Source organism: Aquarana catesbeiana, linkage group LG03 (assembly GCF_042186555.1).
Source record: "Aquarana catesbeiana isolate 2022-GZ linkage group LG03, ASM4218655v1, whole genome shotgun sequence".
NCBI classification, from domain to species: domain Eukaryota; kingdom Metazoa; phylum Chordata; class Amphibia; order Anura; family Ranidae; genus Aquarana; species Aquarana catesbeiana.
In genome coordinates this window covers 102,647,938-102,673,432 of record NC_133326.1, presented here as the reverse complement: position 1 = coordinate 102,673,432, position 25,495 = coordinate 102,647,938, and the positions used below count along the sequence as shown (strand labels likewise).

Here is a 25,495-nt window from a genome sequence, read left to right as displayed (position 1 = left end):
GATGGTGGCGAGGTCGATTTCCAGCCAAGCAGTATAAGTTTGCGTGCCTGAAACAGTGCCCTAGTGAGTGCTATTCTAGTCATCTCTTCCGGGACAATATCCTCTAGGACTCCTAGGATGCAGTGAATTGGGTCAAGGGGAATGGTGGTCTGGAACACTCGGTTAAGTGTTTCCATAACCTCACTCCAATACCTATGGAGTTTTGGGCATCTCCACAGTAGGTGAATGAGGTCCCCCTGATGCCGCTCACATCTGCTACAAAAAGGATCAGTCCTCCTGCCCATATTGTATAGTTTAAGTGGGGTGTAATGCACTCTAAGTATTATATACAGTTGGGATACCTTTTGGGCCACGTTGAGAGAGCATATATTAACAGATTGTAAAATTTCTTCCCATTGATCTCCCGTAATTGGGCCTACGTCCTGCTCCCATAGGGACGGTGCCCTGGGCGGGTGTGTTTTCAAAAGTTGCATCAGTAGCATTTGATAACAGTATGAAATAAAACCTTTAGTTTCTGTGCTGACTGTATCAGATGAAAGATAGGGGTGGTGGACAATGTCCAGGGAGCAGCACTTCCTTGTGTGTCCACCGCGTGTTTGAGTTGGATATATGAATAATACATGGTATTTGGGAGGTTGTATTTATTTTGTAGCTCTGAGAACGTCAGCAGCTTGCCATTGCTAAATATGTGGGATAAAAGGATAATACCAAATGATCGCCATCTGGGACCCTGTTGCAGCTTTGCTAGCTCTACATATGAAAGATTCCCCCATATTGGGCTGTATTCTGTGAAGCCTGTTACCTCCTGCAGCTGCCTTCCCTTGTTCCAGACTTTCTGTATTAAAGTAAGAGTGGGCGTTAGTTTATTGGATTTGTGAAACAATTGGGCCTCAAGGCCTAGCGGGATTGTTTCCGCTCCTGTCCCAATCAGCATTAACTGCGCCGATGAGCTAGGAGGGTCCCGGTTCATGGAGCCCACCAATTGCTGCAACTGAGCTGCTATGTAGTACAGCCAAGGGTTGGGTACTGCCAGCCCTCCGCTGTCCTTAGGGTTTTGTAGCTGTTCCAGCTTAATTCTTGGTGTGCCGGAATTCCACAACAATTTGCGGAAGAGAGTGTTAACCACCCTAAAAATCTTTAAGTGTATTACTATTGGGGAGTTGTGTAAAAAGTAAAGTAATTGCGGCATTAAAATCATTTTTATTAAATTTGCTTTGCCCGCTAGTGACAGTTTGAGCCTGTTCCATGTGTTGATTTTGTCTCTAAATCTGGATAGCAAGGGGTGTATATTTAGGGGGCAGTATTCCGCTATTTTAGGCGAAATTTGTATGCCTAGGTATTTAAATGATGACGTTACCGGAACCGAGCAGGAGTCCGGTAGATTCACCTCACCCCCCTCGTCTAGCAGCATCAGAGCTGACTTAGACCAATTAATTGTCAGGCCAGAAAAATAACCGAACCCAGTGATGATTCTTGTCACCTCCGCTAAGGACGCTGTGGTATCCCCCAGGAAAAGCATCATGTCGTCAGCATACAGCATAATCTTTTCGTGGAGGTTCCCATATTTAAAGCCCGTAATCTGCTGACTAGCTCTTACCGCAGCCGCCAACGGCTCGATGGCGATGGCAAAGAGCAGGGGAGACAGGGGGCATCCCTGCCTTGTGCCCCTGCCCAGAGCAAACGCATGTGACATCCTACCTGACATCCTGATAGTCGCCTTTGGGGAAGCATATAACAGTTTGACCCATGCTATAAAGCGACTTCCAAACCCAAGCTTTGATAGTACCGCCCATAGGTATCTCCAACCTACACTGTCAAACGCCTTATTGGCGTCCAGGGAGAGCAGAGCCCTGCTTCCTTCATTATCTGGCTGCAGCTGCATATTTAAAAATAGGCGTCTGAGGTTGGTGGCAGTGGACTTTTGCGGCATAAATCCAGCCTGGTCGGGGTGTATTATGGAGTCAATGAACCGGTTGACCCTAAGCGCCAGGGCCTTAGCCAGGATTTTAACATCACTTTGCAGTAGCGAAATAGGCCTGTATGAGCCCGGGTCAACCGGATCCTTACCAGGTTTCAACAATAAAATTATATTGGCTCTAGTCATGGAGGTCGGCAAGCTGCCTTTTTTAAGCGAGTCATTAACCACTTCAGCCCCGGAAGGATTTACCCCCTTCCTGACCAGAGCACTTTTTACAATTCGGCACTGCGTCGCTTTAACTGCTAATTGCGCGGTCATGCAATGCTCTACCCAAACGAAATTTGCGTCCTTTTCTTCCCACAAATAGAGCTTTCTTTTGATGGTATTTGATCACCTCTGCCGTTTTTATTTTTTGCGCTATAAACGGAAAAAGACTGAAAATTTTGAAAAAAAATGATATTTTCTACTTTTTGTTATAAAAAAAATCCAATAAACTAAATTTTAGTCATACATTTAGGCCAAAATGTATTCGGCCACATGTCTTTGGTAAAAAAAATGTCAATAAGCGTATATTTATTGGTTTGCGCAAAAGTTATAGCGTCTACAAACTAGGGTACATTTTCTGGAATTTACACAGCTTTTAGTTTATGACTGCCTATGTCATTTCTTGAGGTGCTAAAATGGCAGGGCAGTACAAACCCCCCCCAAATGACCCCATTTTGGAAAGTAGACACCCCAAGGAAATTGCTGAGAGGCATGTTGAACCCATTGAATATTTATTTTTTTTGTCCCAAGTGATTGAATAATGACAAAAAAAAAAAAAAAATTTACAAAAAGTTGTCACTAAATGATATATTGCTCACATAGGCCATGGGCATATGTGGAATTGCACCCCAAAATACATTCAGCTGCTTCTCCTGAGTACAGGGATACCACATGTGTGGCACTTTTTGGGAGCCTAGCCGCGTACGGGGCCCCGAAAACCCAGCACCACCTTCAGGATTTCTAAGGGCATACATTTTTGATTTCACTCCTCACTACCTATCACAGTTTTGAAGGCCATAAAATGCCAAGATGGCACAACCCCCCCCCAAATGACCCCATTTTGGAAAGTAGACACCCCAAGCTATTTGCTGAGAGGCATGGTGAGTATTTTGCAGCTCTCATTTGTTTTTGAAAATGAAGAAAGACCAGAAAAAAAATTTTTTTTTTTTCTTTTTTCAATTTTCAAAACCTTGTGACAAAAAGTGAGGTCTGCAAAATACTCACTATACCTCTCAGCAAATAGCTTGGGGTGTCTACTTTCCAAAATGGGGTAATTTGGGGGGGTTTTGTGCCACCTGGGCTTTCCATGGCCTCTGAAACTGTGATAGGCAGTGAAGAGTGAAATCAAAAATTTACGGCCTTAGAAAGCCTGAAGGCGGTTCTTGGTTTTCGGGGTCCCGTACGCGGCTAGGCTCCCAAAAAGTCCCACACATGTGGTATCCCCGTACTCAGGAGAAGCAACAGAATTTATTTTGGGGTGTAATTTCACAAATCCCCATGGCGTGTTTGAGCAATATATCATTTAGTGACAACTTTGTGCAAAAAAAAAAAAAAAAAATTTGTCTCTTTCCCGCAACTTGTGTCACAATATAAAATATTCCATGGACTCGACATGACTCTCAGCAAATAGCTTGGGGTGTCTACTTTCCAAAATGGGGTCATTTGGGGGGGTTTGAACTGTCCTGGCATTTTATGCACAACATTTAGAAGCTTACGTCACACATCACCCACTCTTCTAACCACTTGAAGACAAAGCCCTTTCTGACACTTTTTGATTACATGAAAAAATTTTTTTTTTTTGCAAGAAAATTACTTTGAACCCCCAAACATTATATATTATTTTAAAGCAAATGCCCTACAGATTAAAATGGTGGGTGTTTCATTTTTTTTTTTCACACAGTAATTGCGCAGCGATTTTTCAAACGCATTTTTTGTGGAAAAAACACACTTTTTTAAATTTTAATGCACTAAAACACACTATATTGCCCAAATGTTTGATGAAATAAAAAAGATGATCTTAGGCCGAGTACATGGATACCAAACATGACATGCTTTACAATTGCGCACAAACGTGCAGTGGCAACAAAATTAATACATTTTTAAAAGCCTTTAAAAGCCTTTACAGGTTACCACTTTAGATTTACAGAGGAGGTCTACTGCTAAAATTACTGCCCTCGATCTGACCTTCGCGGTGATACCTCACATGCATGGTGCAATTGCTGTTTACATTTGACGCCAGACCGACGCTTGCGTTCGCCTTAGCGCGAGAGCAGGGGGGACAGGGGTGCTTTTTTTTTTTTTTTTTTTTTTTTTTTTTCTTTATTATTTTTTTGCTTTTTTATCTTATTTTTAAACTGTTCCTTTCATATTTTTTTTTAAATCATTTTTATTGTTATCTCAGGGAATGTAAATATCCCCTATGATAGCAATAGGTAGTGACAGGTACTCTTTTTTGAAAAAATTGGGGTCTATTAGACCCTAGATTTCTCCTCTGCCCTCAAAGCATCTGACCACACCAAGATCGGTGTGATAAAATGCTTTCCCAATTTCCCAATGGCGCTGTTTACATCCGGCGAAATCTAAGTCCTAAAATGCTCGTAGCTTCCGGTTTCTTAGGCCATAGAGATGTTTGGAGCCACTCTGGTCTCTGATCAGCTCTATGGTCAGCTGGCTGAATCACCGGCTGCATTCTCAGGTTCCCTGTTGAGACAGGAGAGCCAGAGAAAAACACGGAAGACGGTGGGGGGGGGGGGGGGGGCATTCCCTCCCACTGCTTGTAAAAGCAGTCTAGAGGCTAATTAGCCACTAGGATTGCTTTTACATGAAAGCCGACCGCTGGCTGAAAAGAATGATACCAAGATGATACCTAAACCTGCAGGCATCATTCTGGTATAACCACTCAAAGTCGTGAATGGCGTACCTGAAGACAAAAAAATGGTTAACAATAAAGCACAGTAAACGGTAAAGTATAAAAAATTGCATACCTGAAAAGCAAACATGATAAAACATAATAACAATAAAACATTGCAGAATAGAATACAGTAAAAAAGAGCAGAACACCAAAGAGAGAATAGAGAGAGAGAGAACAATAAAACGACAACTATTTTTTTTTATTTTTGTTTGTGTTTTTTTTTTTTTTTTACACTTTTTTTTTGTAACTGTAACTTTTATAACTGTAACCGGTTCCAGGTTCGGGTCTCTCAAAATGCGATGGCATCTTGGGAGACCCTGTGAAAGTGTGTCCTAGTCTGTGCAATGCTGTACCCTACGCTAATACTCAACTAGTGAATGGTAGCGTTCAAAACATTCACCAATGCAAAGACCAGGATTATCAGGACAGGAGGGACAATAATAGCGGGTGTCACGTCTATATACGCGCTTGCTGCAGACACATCTTTTTTGGGGGGGTTCGTTGGGTAGGGGTACTCGGGAGGACATATAAATGCCTCTCATGCAGCCGACTGCACTTGGTTGGGGATGTGAATGGGGGAAGTACGGGCGCTGCAGAAGTGGTGGGTTCCCAATTAGGATTGGCGAATGCAGCAGGAAGGGCATTATGGGCACGACGGGCCTGTGTTTGTCTTTTTGGTGGCAGCGGGACACTACTTGTGCTTGCCACCTCACCAGCTTGAACTGCACTTATGGGACTCGCCACGTCACCAAGTGTTACTGCAGTGCTGGTATGACTACGACTGGGGTGTACTAGGCCGCTGGCGCTTGCCAGTTCACCAAAACGCTACAAAAAAAAGTGTCAGTGATCGATCGATACTGCACTTGGGTGGGCTGGGCTGGGCCGGGCGGAGGGGCAAAACGCAGGTGCTAGCAGGTATCTGGGCTGATCCCACTAACACTGCGTTTTTGGGAACACTAAACTGCTGGGGACGCTAGTATAGATCTGATCGGATCAGATATTGATCCGATCAGATACTATACCACTAAGGGAGGTGTACGGTGCGTGCGTGGGTGTTAGTGGTACTGGCGCTAATCTGACGCTGCTTGGGGCTGGTGCTTGCCAGTTCACCAAAATGCTACCAAAAAAACTGTTAGCGATCGCAGGGATCAGGCCTGACTCTGCGAACGCTGCAGTTATGCGTTTAGTGTTTTGTAAGTGACAGTGATCGATCGATACTGCACTTGGGTGGGCTGGGCGGAGGGGCAAAACGCAGGTGCTAGCAGGTATCTGGGCTGATCCCGCTAACACTGCGTTTTTGGGAACCCTAAACTGCTGGGGACGCTAGTATAGATCTGATCGGATCAGATATTGATGTGTTCAGATACTATACCACTAAGGGAGGTGTACGGTGCGTGCGTAGGTGTTCGCGGTACTGGCGCTAATCTGACGCTGCCTGGGGCGACGCATATCACCGCCGGGCGATCAGGGGGCTAAACCTTTATTCGGTAATAAACGGCGGGTGCCCTGACACTAAAAAAAATAAACGAACTAACCAGCGTCACCCGTAACAGTTATACGGTGATCAGTGGTGAAAGGGTTAACTAGGGGGCAATCAAGGGGTTAAAACATTTATTAGGTAGTATATGAGGGTCCCTGTCGCTATAAAACGCTGACAGCGAACCTAAATATTTACGTTCCTAACTAGCGTCACCAGCGACACTAATACAGCGATCAGAAAAATGATCGCTTAGCGACACTGGTGACAGGGGGTGATCAAGGGGTTAAAACTTTATTAGGGGGGGTTAGGGGGGTACCCTAGACCTACAGGGGGCTAATACTAACTGTCCTACCACTGCTAACTGTCACAAACTGACACCATGCAGTAATCAGGAAAAAAACAAAACAAAACAAAAAAACCTGCTTGCTGTCAGTTTGTGACAGGGGGGGGGGGGGGTGATTGGGGGGGGATCGGGGGGCGATCGGGGGGGGATCGGGGGTGTTTAGTGTGCCTGGCATGTTCTACTGTGTTGTGTGTGAGTGTTGGTGCACTTACATGTCTTCTCTCCTCGGTGCTGGAACGGAAACTGGCCAGCCGAGGAGAGATGACATCACATCCTCTGCCTCTGTGTACTATACAGAGGCAGGGGATGTTTCTCATTGGCTGGGAGCGATCGCGAGGGGGGGGCCACGATCGGATGGTCTCCCCCTCGTCTCTCAACTCTCCCAGCCAAACGCCGACCGCCGATGGCACCGGGGGGGGGGTCCGATCGGACCCCCCGCCCGCGGGAAGGCAATCACGTACCAGGTACGTGATTTTGCCTGCCCGTGCCGCTCTGCTCACGTATATATGCGTGAGGCGGTCGGCAAGTGGTTAAACACTTCTAGTAGCTGCGGCATTATCCACTCACCATATTGGGTGAAAACCTCCATGGGGATACCGTCCTCCCCAGGAGCCTTGCATGTAGCGAAGGAACATGCCGCATGTTGTAGCTCTTCCAACGTCAGGGGTGCTTCCAGTGATTGCCTAGCCTCTTCAGATAGAGAGGGCAGATCAATTCCTGAAAGGTATGCCTCTAGCTCACCATCTGTGTAGTCATCTCTCGCTCCATAAAGATCCTTGTAGAAGGATGCTAGCTCTGATAGAACCTGATCCAGGCCATTAACTACCTTTCCACTGGTCGTGCGAATCGCCCCGACCGCTGGAGACAGCTGCTGGGACCTGGCTATTTTTGCCAATAGGCGTCCCGTTTTTTCCCCTTCTTCATAAAATGCCTGTTTGCTAAAGAACCTTTTACGTTCTGCGGCGGAGGATCTCAAGCGGTCCAGTGAATCCTGGGCCGAAATCCACGCCTCCCTCGCAGACTCTGTAGGGTCAGTAACATAGGCAAGCTCCAACTGGCGCACCTGATCTCCAACCTGTTCCAGTAGTGCCGAGGAATTTCTCTTGACCATGGCTATTTCAGCAATAAATATTCCCCTGAGGTATGCCTTAAAGCAGGGCTCGACAAACCCCGGGCGCCAGGTCGCATTTGCGACTAGAATTAGCGACCTGGCGCCTGGGGCGGCACAGCTTTGGTATCCTGTGTCCGTTCGCCTCCCCCCCCCCCCCCCGCCGCGATCGCGCTGGGCCGCGCCGGTAATTGAGGCCCCGGCTTTGCGGCCTACTGCAGTCCTATGGTTCCTGGTTCCTTCTGCAATCGGGCGCCCTCTGGTGGTGGCCGTTGGTATGACAAGACATCCACCAATGCTAATGGAGCAGCTTTCCCTACCTGTTTTCACTGCCTGCTCATCTCCTTCCCTTTACTTAGAACCCCCAAACATTATATATATTTTTTATTCTAACACCCTAGAGAATAAAATGGCGGTCATTGCAATACTTTCTGTCACACCGTATTTGCGCAGCGGACTTACAAGCGCACTTTTTTGGGAAAAAATACTTTTTTTAATTAAAAAATAAGAAAACAGTAAAGTTAGCCCAATTTTTTTTATATTTTGAAAGATGATGTTACGCCGAGTAAATTGATTCCCAACATGTCACGCTTCAAAATTTCATCCGCTCGTGGAATGGCGACAAACTTTTACCCTTTAAAATCTCCATAGGTGTCGTTTAAAAAATTCTACAGGTTGCATGTTTTGAGTTACAGAGGAGGTCTAGGACTAGAATTATTGCTCTCACTCTAACGATCGTGGCGATACCTCACGTGTGGTTTGAACACCGCTTTCATATGCGGGTGCTACTCACATATGCGTTTGCTTCTGCAAGCGAGCTCGGCGGGACGGGGCGCATTTAAAAAAATTATTATTTTTTTCTTATATATTTTATTTTTTATTTTTACACTGTTTTTAAAAAAAATAAAAATTGTGTCACTTTTATTTCTATTACAAGGGATGGGGCACATTTAAATTTTTTTTTTCTTATTTATTTTAACTTTTATTTTTTCACTGTTCTTTTAAAAAAAAAAAAAAAAAGTCACTTTTATTCCTATTAGAAGGAATGTAAAAATCCCTTGTAATAGAAAAAAAGCATGACAGGTCCTCTTAAATATGACATCTGGGGTCAAAAAGACCTCAGATCTCATATTTACACTAAAATGCATTAAAAAAAAAATTGTCATTTGAAAAAAAAAAAAAAAAATGTCCCTTTAAGAGCTATGGGTGGAAGTGACGATTTGACGTCGCTTTCGCCCTGCAATGACTTGGAGATGGGCGGGGGGCCATCTTCCTCTCACTCGTCTCCATGTCAGGCCAGGGACAGATCCGGATCGCCTCCGCCGTTACCGACGGCCACGATAAGCGGTGAAGGGCACCGGAGAGCGGCGGTAGGGGGGCCCTCTCCTGCCGCCGATAAAAGTGATCTCGCTGCTAATCTGCTGCAGAGACCACTTTTATCTGAAAGAGAACCGCCGGCTCTTGAAGAAGATACCGGGGTTATGGTAGCTAGCTGCTACCATAACAACGGTATTTCTCTTCAAAGACAGGACGTATATAGTCGTCCTGCGGGAAGGAAGTGGTTAATTAAAATGAATTTATTATTTGTCATCTCCCTGCTTGGCCCCTTTCACAGGGGCTGTCTGATCAGGTTCGCATGTCAGTTTTTCAGGCGGACCTGATTGGATCCTTAGCGAGAATATGGTGGTCTTGTGTACCTGCATGGCAGGAAATAAAAGCAGTCACATTAGTTCTAGTCGTCTCTGTGTAAATTTAAGATTGGTTAATTTTTATATTGAAAATAAAGCTTTGTCGGTCGTTTTAAAAAAAAAAAAAAAAAACCTGGCTCCTAACTTTTTTAGCTGGCTCCTAGATTCCAAGCAAATTTGTCAAGCCCTGCCTTAAAGGCTTCCCAGGTTTGAATTGTATCTGGTAAGTGTTTATGGGAGTTGGAAAATAATTCTATTTGATTAGAAATTCGATCTGGGGAGTTAAATAGTTTCAGCCAGAAGGCGTTGAGTTTCCATGGCGCCTTGGGTAGTGAGGTATGAGGTTGGGCACTCAGCCATACAGCCACAGGTGAATGGTCAGATACTCCCCGAGGGAAGTATTCTATCTTAGAGATGTATTCTAGCAAATTAGGAGTGCCTATACTAAGGTCTATACGGGACAGGGATCCGTGAGTTCTGGAGAAGCATGAAAACTGCTTTATATTAGGGTTACGAGTGCGCCAAAAATCTGTCCAGCCCAGTTCCGTAACTAAGCGGCTGAGTGCCGTGCCCCCCCCACCCCCAGGAGAATGGACTGGGGGGTGCCTATCCAATTTTGGGTCAAGGTAGCAGTTAAGGTCTCCCATGATTAACAGTGGGACATCAGGTTTGCCCGCCAGGTACATCAGCAAAAGCTGTAGTACCTCCCGTGAAAACGGGGGTGGGATATATATAAAGGCTATAATCAGTGTTAAGGTATACACTTTACAGTAAATGAAAACATATCTGCCAGCACTATCCACTAGCGAGTCCAGTTCCTGGTATGCCAGAGCTTTGTGTATCAATACACTCACCCCACGAGAGTAGGCGGTGTGAGTGGAGTGATAGGATTTGCCCACCCAGGCATACTGCAGGCAGCCCACATTATCCCCCAGGAGATGTGTCTCCTGAAGGGCAATAATAGCCGAATGGAATTTGCGCAAACCAGAGGAGATCATGATCCTTTTTAAAGGGTCATTCACTCCGCGCACATTCCATGATACTATGGGCGTGGATACCATTTCACATATTCAAAAATACATTTAAAGGAGATTCTTTTGGAAGTCAGAGCTGATCTGGATATATGGTTACCCATGAGCATTAGAATGTGTTGCATCAAAAAACATTTTTTCAATAAAAGGTTGTCCCAATGGAAGCTAGGTGTTCTGGAAGGGTGGATATTCTCGCGCAACTGCGCGGCAAAACAGTGAAAAAGAACAAAACAAAAGTAGGAACAGACTGTGTTGAGGGCCCTGGGTCCCGCTACGCTGTGGCGCATACCTCCAGAACCGTCCCGAAACTGCGCGCTACGTGGTCTGTCCTGATTGTGGATGCCAACAGAGCAATAAAACATTGGCCATGTATCCCATGGCTTCAAGCATCTTCTACTTGTTCTGCACGGTGATGTCCCCTGTGAGGGTCTGTGCTTCAAGTGGAAATAACTGGATGAAAAAAATATAACAATATTTCCAGTGGTAGTCACTCGCTGCGTAAGCAATTGGTAAAGTTCCTCTTCTGATTGAAAAACATAAACAGGAAAATGGACGCCCTGCTTTCTCTCGCATTTCTTCTGTCCTCTCTGGTTTATCCGGCTCTTTCTTCACGACCCTGGTGGCGTATATCTTGCTCATTCTGGTCTAACCATGATGTTGCATCTTGCGCATTTTCAAAAAAGTGGTTCTGTCCGTTTGCCGTTACTCTCAACCTAGCCGGGAACATCATTGCGTAGGATAGCTGCAGCCTTTGTAGCCTCTTTTTCACTTCCATAAATTTTGACCTCCTGCGTTGTACCTCGGCGGAGAAATCTGGGTAAAAGGAGACTTTAGTGCCATTGTGTTTAATGCTGCCTTTTTCCCTGGCCAGTCTCAGTATCACCTCACGGTCCTTGTAATTCAGGAGCCTGGCCAGCATTGATCTTGGGGGGTTCCCAGGGGGAAGAGGGCGTGGGGGTACTCTATGGGCCCTTTCCACTGTGTAGATGGGAGAGAAAGCTTCTTTGCCAAAGACTTCCTGCAGCCATTCCTCAAAGTAGTGGGGTCACGTCCTTCCACTTTTTCAGGGAGTCCCACTATGCGCACATTATTGCGTCGCAGACGGTTCTCGATTTCGTCAGTTTTGTTAAGGGCTTGAAAGGCGTTTTGTGTGGCCATCCTGACATCTCTGTGAAGGGGGGGCAACTGGTCCTCCACGTCACTTACCCGGCCCTCCACTGCTGTGGTTCTTTCCCTGATTTTTTGCAGATCTTGGCGCATAAGGGATACTGTTTCTTTCAGGCCCCCAAATTTCTCCTTCAAATCATCAACTGAGGCAGTGCATTTATGCACAGCATGCAGGATTTCACTCAAAGAAGGCTGTACACTGTCTTCTGAGGGGGAGTCAGATGGATCAGACATGAGATCCTGCTGCAGATCTAATGGCACTGTGTCATCTAGCATGCTTGTATCTTCCCTGTTAGGCTGGGGGGAGTCAGGCAGAGGGGAATTAGAATGTCCGGCCAGCTTTTGAGTATAATAAAGCATGTCCCTGGGTTGTTCCTTGCCTTTAGGGAGTTTGCTGGACTTACCCCCCTGTTCGGATTTCTTTTCCAGGCCGCGCTGTGCTTTAGGAGGCTGAGACCGGCCGGCGCCATCTTGGTCAGCTTGAGACTCCCAGGCCTCGGTCTCCATTCGGTTCCCCCGGGTCATCATCAGCTCCAATCGATCACCTGTTAGCACCGGGTGTCTCCAGGAGGTACCGGGTGGCTCTTTGGGGCAAAAACGGGCGGTTTCGGTGGTGAGGAAAGGATATTAGGCAGGATTCTCAGCGGGAGCTCCGTGCAGCAGGTCTGCTCACATGCCTCGTCAGGCCACGCCCCCCGAGGTATGTATCTTTGATGTTGATTGACTCCATAAGTTCTCCTCCTTGTAGGATGGAGACAACTTATTGGATTGACTCCATGCGAAAAAAGAGCGTTTATATTCAGGAATGGAATTAGATTAGATTAGATCCAGATTATCCATTCAGTTTTGGAACCGTGAAAAAAGGTTTGAACCAAACCCCAACCCCTGCTCTTACATGGGGACCACCATGATCACTTTTTGCCAAAAGATGGTCCAAATGCTTGAAAGAAAGACTTCTTTTTCTCTGGATCCGTAGGAACGTTTGATCTGAAAAAACGAGGAGACGGGAATTTTTGGAACTCCAGTTTGTACCCTGGAGCTATTGAGGAAGTCCCCCATCTGTCTCGACACTCTTCCTGCCAGATCCTTGAGAACTGCAGAAGTATTCCCCCTACTCGAACGAGCGGGGACGCCTCCACATAAGGAGGCTTTAGTATTTTGTAGGTTTCCTCCCCCAAGACCTCTTTTGTCCCTGGGGTTGACCCTGAGGATTACCTTTTGAACTTGACGGCGGAGGCCGTCGTGACTGCCTGGAGGCTGATGCCCCTGGCACAGGAGAAGGAGCTTGTTAAAATGAAATACGTTTACTCCTTTTCTTAAATGGCAAAAGGGTATTTTCCACTGTAATTTCTTTGGATGTATTACCCAAATCATCCCCAAATAGCCATTTCACTGCAAAAAGGAAGACTAGCCAGGAGCTTCTTGCATGGCGCTTAGCAAAGGGCGCAAGGCCTGAAGGATAGAAGCTCTCATAGCAACTATTGCAAACATAAAGCTGCTAGTAGCTTGCCAGATCCTGGGCCTGCTGAACAGGATAACCTTGAGCACCTGTTTAAACCTGGTTTCTCAACGATTAACCAATTACTTTTGAATAGGAATTCCAACTTTTTATCCGTTGGATCCCTAAGCATTTGAGTGTTGTCTGCCGAACAAGTCAAACTCTTATTCACAGAGGATATAGCAGTGTTAATTGCTGGTATACCCCGCTTTTAGTGAATTTTTTCCTCCATAGGATAAAGTGTGAAAAAAAACATTAGGAGGGAAAAAATGCTTATCTGGGTGAACCACTCAGATACAAAAAGCTTTTCCAGCAATAAATGGACAGGAAAGGCATGCACAACTTGAGGCTTTAGCGAACCCAAACACTCAGTTAGGGGTACATAAATGTGGGGCGGACCATTCAGCAAGAAATTGCACCATCAATCTTACAGATTATGAAAGCTGATCCCCCCGCATTTGACACCTCAGAAGAGGAGTTATCAGCCTCACCACGGTCCCCTGAGGGAATTCATCGTCTCCCGCCCCCAGTACCTCAGTTTGAGGGTCCTGTGTAATGGAAGAGAACCATTCGCATTTTGTCCCACACTGAAATGCGATTAAAGCCGCTAACCTTTTTTTTACCAAACCTATCATGGCTGAGGAAATAAGACCTTTTTAGTAACATAAACAGGGGCTGCACTGTTGAAAACAGTTGCAAACATTTCATGGCCCCGATGCTTACTCTGACCAGCCACCCCCTCTCAGGGGAGGATGCCATTGTAGAGATGAGTAGGCTTTCCAGAGCTTGAGGGAGACCCTTTTAGCCCTTTTTTGGGGGTGTTTCAACCCCCCCTTCTGACCTTAGCCCAATGCACAAAAGCAGAGGTACTATCAGAAGAAATCGCTACACTGCTTGAGCAATAGTCCAGCCACTGCCGCTGCTATTAACACTCAGCCTGATGCTTTTAGTAAATGTGTCAGGGAATGCTTGTGTCACCAACCTCTTATATGCCCCTTTTTGCTATTGTGTCCTTCCGACATCTGCAGTCAGCAAAAAATGGAGCTTTTAAACATACTCCCGCGCTGGACGTTGGAGGACGCCAATGCTGTGCTAAGCCCCGCCCCTTCCATCACATCGCGGCCCTCCCCCTCTCCTTTCAAAAGAGCAGCAAAGAAAAAGGTCCCCTGTTGGTGGACTTTTTAGGCACATATAAGAAACCGTAGAAGAGCATACATGGTACAAATATAATTTATTAGATTTAAACAGTAAAAATATAACAGAATTATAGCATCTATTATTTGGAAGGCGAATCAGATAATAATACAATCATGTATATACAGTGTTTGAGGCGGTACTCTTGCACCCGATGTGTTTCGGAGTAAATTACACTCCTTCCTCAGGGATGGTGTACATTAGACAAAGTTATTCACACTGTATTAGTTGACTTGGCATTCTGTAAAACTTTTAGTTAAAAACAGCGACAATGACATGGTCTGTCTACCCAAAATGCTCTTGATTCTGACACAAACAGTTATCTACATATTAGAGATGGTGTATATCCTTATATAGGTAAAAATTGAATTTTTTCACAAAGATGTGTGCATAGTATTCTCTTCAAAAAGAAGAGGAAGCCCAAAAAGGGTGTAAAGTAAACACTTGAGGCTCCACTGAGGCCGAGAGGCAACTCCTGGAGGTGGCTCAACAGATGACGCTTATGGATGTGTGTTTGATAGAGGGCATAGAGTAGATCAGTTCATACAGCGATTCGAGCCAGTGTCATCCCCCAAAGTGCAGTCATCCTCAAAACCTTCAGGAACCGGGGACCCTGGAGGAGCCCACACTCCTGGACCTGTAAAACACCCCGCCAGAAAAAACTTTATGGCTGAAAAAAACAAAGCTCTGGATCCCGGGGTCCAGCTCTCCAAAAAGAGAAGCGTTACAGGCAAAACCTCGTTTCTTCCCCCACGAGGCCTGGGTACCATTCAATACGGCCTGAAAAGACACTTTGAATGGATCCGGCTGCATAGCTAGCCCCAGCAAGGATTGCTCCAGTGGAGCTCAGCACAGCACATCTTTACTCGTGACAAACACCTTAGACACTGGCGAAAAAACTGTGGTAATCCCAGTAGTGAGAGGGCTTATATAGGGAGTGGACTTCCTGTCTTAGGGTGTGCCAGTGTCCATCACCTGAAGGTGGCCTATAACCCACATAGTAACTACTATGGCTCTGTGTCCCCTGATTTACGATAAGAAACTACATTTCCTCAATCCTGCAAAGTGATAGCAAAAAAGTAGAAAGTGATGATAATAATCGTGTATTCAAAGTTCACTACCTATATGGGCTGGGTGTAACAAGATGTCCGCTACTGCATTCTGACTAGGCTTACTAGGCCGAGAGCAGGGTGTATCAATATGGGCTCTTGCATACGCTACTCTTTATTAATTTAATTTTATCATGCCAGGCTGCCAGCAATTATCAGTGCTGCATTTCAGTGCCACTGCCTACCAATCAGTTCGACCTATCATTACCCATAAGTGACACCTATTAGTGCCCATAAGTGCCACCTATCAGTGCTGCAAATCAGTGCCCATCAGTCAGTGTCACATACCAGTTCCCATAAGTGCCAGCTATCAGTGCCACCCATCATTGCTGCAAATCAGTGGCCATCAGTCAGCGCCACCTATCAGTGCCCATCAGTAAGTGCCAAATATCGGTGCCACCTATCAGTGCCCATAAGTGCCAGCCATCAGTGCCCCAAATCAGTGGCACCTATCAGTGCTGCAAATCAGTGCCCTTCAGTCTTCATAATTATAATGTAGATATCTTTAGTCTGTAATGTTCTTTGAAATCTGTCACTTGACATTAAAAAAGGTATCGGTATCGTTGAGTACTTGAAAAAAGTATCGGTACTTGTACTCGGTCTTATAAAAGTGTTTCACTGCACCTTTTCTTTCCCTGCTCAACCATGAATCCACGCTCTACTATAATTAAATTGCCTTTTTTTTTTTTTTAAAAGTCCCTTTGGGAATTAACTGATCCCTCCTTCTTACTTTTGTTTTCAGCATTACCGTTACCCCATTTTGGGTGTAGTGCATACCGTTCGCTGCCTGTGTGTTTTTTCCCCCTTTTCTCCCCCCCCTGAGGGGGGTTATATATGCGTGATTCCTTGCAAGGCATACCTGGTCGATTGACCGCTCTCCGGGGAGCGGGTCTGTCATTGGGGAGACGGACGGCATAGGAGGGATTGCATCACTGGGAACATTCTGAAACATTGGGAACTCTGTGACGGGTAACTATACAAATCATGCATATATGCTGTGCTGTATGTACATGAGTTTGCCACTGTTGATTATTTACGCCATGCCTGACACATGCTTCCACCCCAACAGCTGACATTTATCCTCTGAAGATGACCCAGTGAGGGTCGAAACGCGTCAGGATTCCATTTTTCCATGATCTTGCTGTGTCCAATATACTGTACTGTACATTGTTCCCAATTACGGGCATTGTCCGCTGTGATTTTTATATTGTACTCCAGTTCGTGTCCTGACTCAAAGGTCAGAACTCATATGTTTTATACTATTTTCTGTATTAATAAAATTAACTTTTTGACTATCTATAGTCTTTTTCATTGACTGCTTTAAAGCCCCGTTAAGGGGTTTCTCGTAGTATTTTTTAAGACCCCACATCTCTCCTCTAGGCTGGAAAGCATGAGATCGGGAAAAAAAAATTCACCAATCTCATGCTGACAGCCGCGATCGCGGCTTCGTTTATTTCCGGGATCCCGGGCGTGACGTCATAACGTCGCGCCCGGGCCTCCGACGGTCATAGAGATGACTGGTGACCATTTGGTCACCAGTCATCTCTATCGTCAACATCCGGCGCCGGCCGATTCGATCTCCGGGCTCCCGATGGCACGGGAGAGCCCGGAGAAGCACCGGATGGCGTCGGGAGGGGGGGTCGTCCTCTCCCATCGCCTATAAGAACGATCAAGCGGCGGAACTGCCGCTATGATCATTCTTATCATGCACAGAATCGCCGGCTGAAAAGAATGATATCTGAATGATGCATATAGCTGCAGGCATTATTTAGATATCCCCCCTAAAACTAGAGGACGTCATTTTACTATAGGCGGGTATTGAAGTGGTTGTGCTTTGGCTAGGTTGTGTGGGGGAGATGCTTGTACTAGGGAAAGGCAGAGATCCGTGTTCCTGCCTAGCAGAAACACAGGATCAGTACCTTCCCCTCTGACAGAACGACAACCTGACTTTATATAGGCAGACTGTCGTTCTGTTTGTGTCCACAACGATTGTCGGGTCCTAGGGGACGGCGAGCCTTCCGGGTCTGCTGATTGGCTCCTGCTGTGTCCAATCACAGACAGCAATAAGAACCTGACAGGAGATCTAATCCATCTCCATCCTATCCAAAACTAAAACAAACGTTTTTCCTATAGTTATACCTTAATTTCCTCAGTGGTGATACAGACAGCAATAAAAACTCGATGCAGTTTCTAATCCGTCTCCATTTTATCCAAAACTAAAAAGAAAAGTTTTTCCTCGAGCTGGGCTATACAAACACTCCCATATAAGACAAACCTGACCCCCTTCCCCGACCTCCACTCTGCAAATAACATGACCACCTTCCCCAGCCACTTCCCAACTAAGAGCAATCAGTCGCCTTACCGTACGTCAACTCTAGAGGGCGCTTCCGCCACGTTTACGTCGTGCGTGTCGCATGGGCTTCTGGGAGTTGTAGTTGCGGTGTGAGAAATAACGGCGATCCTCCGGAGACAGGACTACACTTCCCGCCATGCAGCGCGCCGCCTACTTTCCCTGAAGATTGTAGAGCTGCGGGAGGCCGAGAGCAGAGACGGATCCCTGGGGGAGCCGGGCCGGCCACTCCTTGTTGTGCTGTGTATGCGGCTACCTCCCGGGGCCCGCTACCTGATGACATGATTCATGGGGATGGGCCCGCAGACATGGACGAGCCGGAGATACACGATGCCGAGTGAGTGACCGGGGAGGGGGACGGGGCTTCTCTGTTATAACTGTGTGCGTCTAGAGTGTCAGCTCTGCGGTGTCAGTGTGAGAGAATGGAGCGGGGAGCACTGAGGCCAATCATACGCAACCACATACCGTGTGTGTGTGTGTGTGTGTGTGTGTGTGTGTGTGTGTGTGTGTGTGTGTGTGTGTGTGTGTGTGTGTGTGTGTGTGTGTGTGTGTGTGTGTGTGTGTGTGTGTGTATATATATATATATATATATATATATATATATATATATATATATATATAATTTTTTTTTTTTTTACATGAGGGAGACATATAAATGATGATAAAAAATATATTATTAATATTCCTCCCTCATGTAAAATTTTATATATAAATTTTTTTTTTTTTTTTTTTTTACACACACCAGGGAAGGAAGGTCTGGGTTATTTGTGACTGAAAATGTCACCACTACCCCCCCCCCCAACCCCTGGGGTCTTACCATGTGCATATATATCCCCCCCCCCCCCTTCAGGACTGCGCCATCTCCCTCTTACTCCCGGGGCTCCATGGTCCCCAATCCCCCCTTTCACACCATCCTTATCCCTAGTGTGCCAAAGCACCTACGTGTCCCCCGTTCCTGCGCGTAGGGGGTCCCCCATTCCTGCACAACCACCACTGTGCCTGCACGCTCCTCCACTGCCACCACTGAGCTGGTCCCTCATCACCCATCATTGCAAATGCATGTCCATCTCTCACCATAGCTCCTGACCTCCATTCCTGCAACCTTCCTCACTGCACTGGACCCCAGTCACCTATATGTCGTTATTTCACCATAGTACCTGACCACTCCACTACCACAACACCTGCACACTCCCTTCCTGTCACCACCAGACCCCCCATTATTGTATTTACATGTCCCCCACTCCCTACCAGACTGCTCCCTCGTTTCCAACACATCACTCCCCCACACCCATCAATGCACCTACATATTCTCCTCCCACGTTAGCACCTGACCCCCATCCCTCCACCAACACTGCACCTGGACGCTCCTCTACTATCACCACGATACCAGAGCTCCCTACTTCTACCACTGTACTTGCATGTCCTGTCACCACAGCAGTTACCCCCATCCCTCCCTCACCATTGCACCTGCACACACCCCTCACTTGTTACCACTGCGCTGGACCCCCATCACCTACCTTTCTTACCACAGCACCTCACTCCCATCCCTCTATCACTACACTTGCATGCCCCCCTGCTGTCACCACCACACTGGACCCTCTTCACTCCCCCAACACCCTCCACCGTACTGTACCTACCTGTCCCCTTCTCACCATTGCACCTGCACATTCCCCTGCTGTCTTCACCACTGCACCGAACCCCCACTCCTTTCACCACAGCACCCATTCCTCCACCATTACTGCACCTACATGTCCTGCTGTCACCACAGCAACTGACTCCCCTCCCCCCACCACCCTAAAGCTGGCCGTGTGCTAGTAGTAGATTTTTGATCAAAAGTTCATACACACATCCCTGCCAAAAATTCTCAGTACATAAGATAACGTTATAATGTTGGTTGAAAGTATTTCAAAACAGTTTCGTTTTAACATTTGATTTTGAAACAAATGGACTTTACTAAATGAAAACCACAATTGCTGTAATATTTGGAAATTGGGACCATTGGTGGTTACATGTGGGAGACCTATTGGGTTCCCGGCAACCAGCTGCGGGCAGCAGCCCCACAGACCGTCTGTGTCCAGGGCAGGTCATTTGCATGTATCAATCTATGAGCTATTACATGCCAGCGGCTGCAGTTATCTGCGGGAGCTGTCAGCCAACCATTGCTTTCAGTGGTACTGCGGCCCGCAGCAAATCGTCAAGAACCTCCACTGGATCTCCTGCATGTAATCACTAACAGCCTCATTAGCAAGTATTAGGTCCCTTTTACACTTCCACTATTTTGACGTGACTTTGACATGACTTAAAGCAATGCCTGTGTAATCTTGAGGTCCATGGACCTCAAGTCACATCAAAGTTGGACCAAAGTAGTGCAGGTACTACTTTGAAGTCGCACAGATATGAAAGGTAATCATGGGGTACAACTTGTCATGCAAGTTTGCAGTCCCAAGTCGCACAAGTGGGAAAGGGGTCTTAATGGGGTCTGGTAAATTCATTAATTCGAGAGAAACTTTTCATCCTTTTGCCTTGAGCGCACTGATCAATAATGTGTTCTGATTGGCTCATCATAGGCTCTTCTGAGAAATGCCCGGGTGCTAGTTTGGCAATTGCATTCCAGCAAATCAGTTAGAAAAGGAAATGAACCGCTGCCCTCTGGGCTACAGCGATGTTTAATGAGATGTATCAGGAATCGCCTCTAACATATTTTGTTTTGTGATTAATTGTAGGTACAATTTGGATCTACAGTAATATGCAGGTTCCTTTACAGCCTTGTTGACCTTCCTAAATGACCAATATAGGACTATTAAAGATGTAAAGTGTAAAGTTATGTTGAACTGAGAATTGCACACATAATATTGTATGTAGGTTATGTTGGACTCGTGATCACTTGTTCTTGACACCGAATTGTAGGAGGTCACACATGACGTGAGAAGGTCTCCATACATTGACAGAACCTTCCCTTTTCTATGGCCAATCCTAGGTGTTTTGTACTGAGATCTTCCCTACAACTACTTCCTCCTTCATTGTCGGGTTACAGTTTTCTTCAGTTTCAGAATTCTATGGCAGAATACTGTTCTCTGAATCACCTGACTTTATAGCCTTGTATTTGGAAGTTCATAATGCTGATGACATGCTATAACACAACAAGGTGGGGCACTGGATTTAAAAATGCCCTCAAGACATGTATTCATGAGATCTGTTAGATGAGGGAGCTCATGTTTCCTCTTGTTAGGATATTCACCAGCATTTTATTTTCCAGTTTGCTTACAATACACTGACCTATCTTTAACCACTTCAGCCCCGGACCATTTGGCTGGCCAAAGACCAGAGGACTTTTTGCAATTCGGCACTGCATCGCTTTAACTTACAATTTCGCGGTCGTGCGACGTGGCTCCCAAACAAAGTTGATGTCCTTTTTTTCCCACAAATAGAGCTTTCTTTTGGTGGTATTTGATCACCTCTGCGGTTTTTATTTTTTACACTATAAACAAAAAAAGAGCGTCGATTTTGAAAAAAATACATTATTTTTTACTTTTTGCTATAATAAATATCCCCCAAAAATATATAAAAAAATTTTTTTTTTCCTCAGTTTAGGCCGATACGTATTCTTCTACATATTTTTGGTAAAAAAATCGCAATAAGTGTTCATTGATTGGTTTGGGCAAAGGTCATAGCGTCTACAAAATAGGGGATAGTTTTATGGCATTTTTATTGATAATTTTAGTAATGGCGGTGATCAGCGATTTTTATCATGACTGCGACATTATGGCGGACACATCGGATAACTGACACATTTTTGGGACCATTGGCATTAATACAGCGATCAATGCTAAAAAATTGCATTGATTACTGTAAAAATGTCACTGACAGTGAAGGGGTTAACCACTAGGTGGCACTGTAGGGGTTAAGTGTGTCCTAGGGAGTGATTCTAACTGTGGGGGGGAGGGGCTGTGTGTAACACGTCACTGATCACCGCTCCCGATTACAGGGAGCTGTGATCAGTGACGGTGTCATTAGGCAGAACGGGGAGATGTTTGTTTACATTAGTATCTCCCTGTTCTTCCTCACCATGAGATGATCACGGGTATCCCCACGGACATTGAGTCCACGGGACCCGCGATCACGGAGCTCCTGTGGCTTGCACCAGCGGTGCGCGTCCACAAGCCGCCTCTTAAAGGGCCACGTACAGGTACGTTAATCTGCCTGTACGTGCCCTTCTGCCGCAGTATATCTGCGTGAGGTGGTCGGGAAGTGGTTAAAAGTCTGATGGTATAGGACTTTAGTAAAGGACTGCACAGCTTGTTTTATACATCAATGTTCACCTTTTTGCTATACTCATCGGTACAGTTGTATCCAACTCTGATTCTATGGGCACTATATCTGATTTGCTTGAATTTCCATAGAATTTTGGTGGCAATATTTTTACTAGGTATTTCACCAGGTCTTTTGTCAACCTCCCCCCAACTGCTTGCTCTTGGGAACAACATGCAGAATGTGATCACCTATGTGCATAGCCAGTTTGTATGCACATACTAAGGTCATTTACCTTTCAGCTTGTCTTTACAGTGTGGGAGAAAACTGATGCAAACTTAATGCAGAGAGTCTGCTGGTTGAGATTTGAGCCAAGCACCCCAGTGCTGCCACTAAGGCTGGCCATAGACAGTTTGAATGAACCTGCCAAGATTTAAACCATGTATGGGCAGGCTTAACGTACCAATTGATCGATCAGTTTGGGTACAACCAGCCTGCTGGATTTTGCATGCGATTATCGTTAGCTGCTATAGCCACTAGCAATAATCGCTGTGTTCTCCTGGCGGATACGGCTTCTCCTGAATTCAGACTTTAGACCCCTTTCCTTTCCTATAAAAATTGGCAAACTTCATGTAGTTTTGGGTATTACAATTCATCCATTGTGTACCTGAAAGCATGTTTATGTTTTGAAGCAAGAACAAGGTGTGCAATGCAGCTTTGCAGTATAAACAACCTCTTTAAAAATTCATGGGCATTATCTGCGTGGTGCGTTCTCCATGTGGCGGATGGAAGTTGTACCGCTGGCAATAGGTATGAAAGGAGCCATTCGTGAAAACAATCATTTTAAGTTTTATTAATGTGATGTCTCCAACTTCCTGACATTGCTAAAATATATTGGAGCTTTGTGAACACTGTAGAATAACAGGTGTGCTGCTGTGACGTCAGTGGGCCAGTGATATAAATATGTATCTCTAGGACATTTCTAGGGCAGGAAAAGCTTGTATGCTTTTTAGATTAACGTGCATGATCCTTGATAAACCACCTGTACTTGGTACCAGGTATATAATGCAGCTCGCCTTTTGTTCTCAGACTAAGTGTGAAAAAGTATCTAAATCTTCCAACCATTATCACAAATGATATATTGAAATTGTACCAATCGTTATCTGCTGTAACCTATATAAAAGCACAAATAAAAGTGTGCATGTTTAAATTAAAAAAAATAGTGTCCTAACAATTAAAGTGGTGTTCCGGCCGAAATTATACTTTTTAAATAAAAATACCCCTATAATACACAAGCCTAATGTATTCTAGTAAAGTTAGTCTGTAAACTAAGGTCTGTTTTGTTAGTTTATAGCAGCAGTTTGTTATTTTATAAACTTACAGCAGGCCGTGGCCATCTTAGGTGTGGGCATCTGAAGCCAGACTGTATTTCTTCCTGGATCTCATCCTTGCAGATCTCGCACATGCTCAGTGCAGCACAAGCAGTGTAATTGTTTTCAGGTCAGGTTTCCATAGCAACGGCAGTGTCAGAGGAAGTTGCCGCCCCTTCCCAGAAGGCATTGCAAATAGGAAATGATGTGATGGGCCACGGCCAGGGAGGAGGAAGTGAAAAATGAATACAGCAGATATACAGTAGGTGCTGAGAATTTTTTTTAAAATATCCAATTCGTTTACAGTGCACAGTTTAGTGAGGGATGCTGAAGAGTTGTAAAAGTGGGTGGAACTCCACTTTAAGCTACTCCCAAAAGCATGTGCTTGGATATAATGTCCTCAATGCAGAATGTGCTTACAGTTACTCCTCTGGGTCTTCCATCAATTTCATTAATTGCCATAGTAAACTCCTTAAAGCCTGGTACACATAGGCCAAGTATCGGCCTATTCAATAGAAACCAGCCGAATTTCAGCCTGTGTGTACTTCAGCCTGTTTGACAGAAGCTGGCCTAATGTCCAGCTTCTGTTGAATGGGCATGCTGGAAATACAGCAGCCGATCGGCACGTGATCAGTGCTGGCAGCCAATGGCTGAGAGCGATGACAGGTGTGTTCTGGGCAGGGGACCGCCCTGCTGTCAGAACACAACGGCTCAGTCGGGAGATCAATGTTAGTACAGCGGCTCCTCGGCTGGTTGGTTTGTTTTGTTTTTTTTTCGTTCACCCCGCTGGGTTGAACAAAAAAAAAAAAGAACTTTGTGTGTACTTGGCTTTAGGGCTCATGCACTTTGGGCATTTGCTTTTCGATCCCAAAACTCCAGGCAGAAGAAAAGCCGCATATTGCACACATGTTTCGGCATGTGGTTTGATCATTATTGGGTTCCATTGGAATATTCTGGCCATTGGAATGCGTTCATTTTCAAGTGTGCCTAAACTCTTCTAGCGTTTAGATGCATTTGCAGCAATTTTGCTGCTGAAAGCCAAGGAGAGCCTGCATGTAAATGACGGGTAACTTGAGTGGATCCAGGTAAAATGCAAGTTTTGACCATCATAGATAAGTGTTAAATCATCTGCTGAATTATCCCTTAGGGCTTGTTTCCACTTGCAGTCGGTGGCAGTGAAAACAGGCAGTTGAGCCTACTACATAGATGAATAATAAACTGACGCTTTACCTCCTGATGGAAGTCTATTCAAAACATCAACTACTCTTTCTTTAGTTTTTCCTCCTGCTAGTTTGAGGTCATGTCCCCTGTGTTTTTCATATTGAAAATACTGCTTCCTAAACCTCATTCACCCTCTTGACATATTTAAAGGTTTTATACATGTCTTACCTTTCCCTTCTTTCCTCCAGACTGTAGATATTAAAGTGGCTTTAAACTCAAAAGGTTTTTACCTTTAAATTCTCTTCACTAGGGTAAAAAAAAAAAAAACTTTCCAATACCCGTGGTACACCTGTGGGCTCGTTCCCAAGCTGCGCTGCCTGCGCCTATAGACACAGACAACAAGGCTTGGCCCGCCCTCTCTCCCTCATAGAATTTGATTGACCACAGCAGGAGCCAAATGCTCATGCTACTGTTTAACTTATGAGAGTGGAGAGAGAGAAGAGCTGCAGCAGAGCACAGCACTGGATCAAAGGAGGGCATAGGCAAGTGTTTAGGAGGGATAAAAAGGTAAAAATACCTTTTGACTTTAGAAGCACTTTAACCACTTCAGCTCCGGAAGGATTTACCCCCTTAATGACCAGGCCATTTTTTGCGATACGGCACTGCGACGCTTTAACTGACAATTGCATGGTCGTTCGCTGTACCCAAACAAAATTGATGTCCCTTTTCTCCCTATTCTTTACTTTTTTGCTATATTAAATAGAGGTCAACCGATATGGGTTTTTCTCTGGCCGATGCTGATATCTAGAAATCGCAGTGGCCGATATAAGATGCCGATTTTTTTTTTTTTTTTTTTTTTTGAGCGGATATATTA

At 45.4% G+C, this 25,495-nt stretch overlaps 1 protein-coding gene across 4 annotated transcripts in view; it reads left to right on the top strand.

Moving 5' to 3' along the window:
- The first annotated feature begins 17,895 nt into the window (after window positions 1-17,895).
- The window catches only part of BNIP2 (BCL2 interacting protein 2), a 108,120-nt gene continuing 100,520 nt past the window's right edge, over window positions 17,896-25,495 (top strand). The window contains exon 1 of one of the 4 annotated variants that reach the window (XM_073618885.1): window positions 17,896-18,179. In XM_073618885.1, coding sequence (XP_073474986.1) covers window positions 18,124-18,179 — 56 coding nt within the window. In that variant the 5' untranslated portion in view covers window positions 17,896-18,123. The remainder of the gene's footprint in view (window positions 18,180-25,495) is intronic. The other 3 variants (XM_073618886.1, XM_073618887.1, XM_073618888.1) reach the window with 3 other exon arrangements.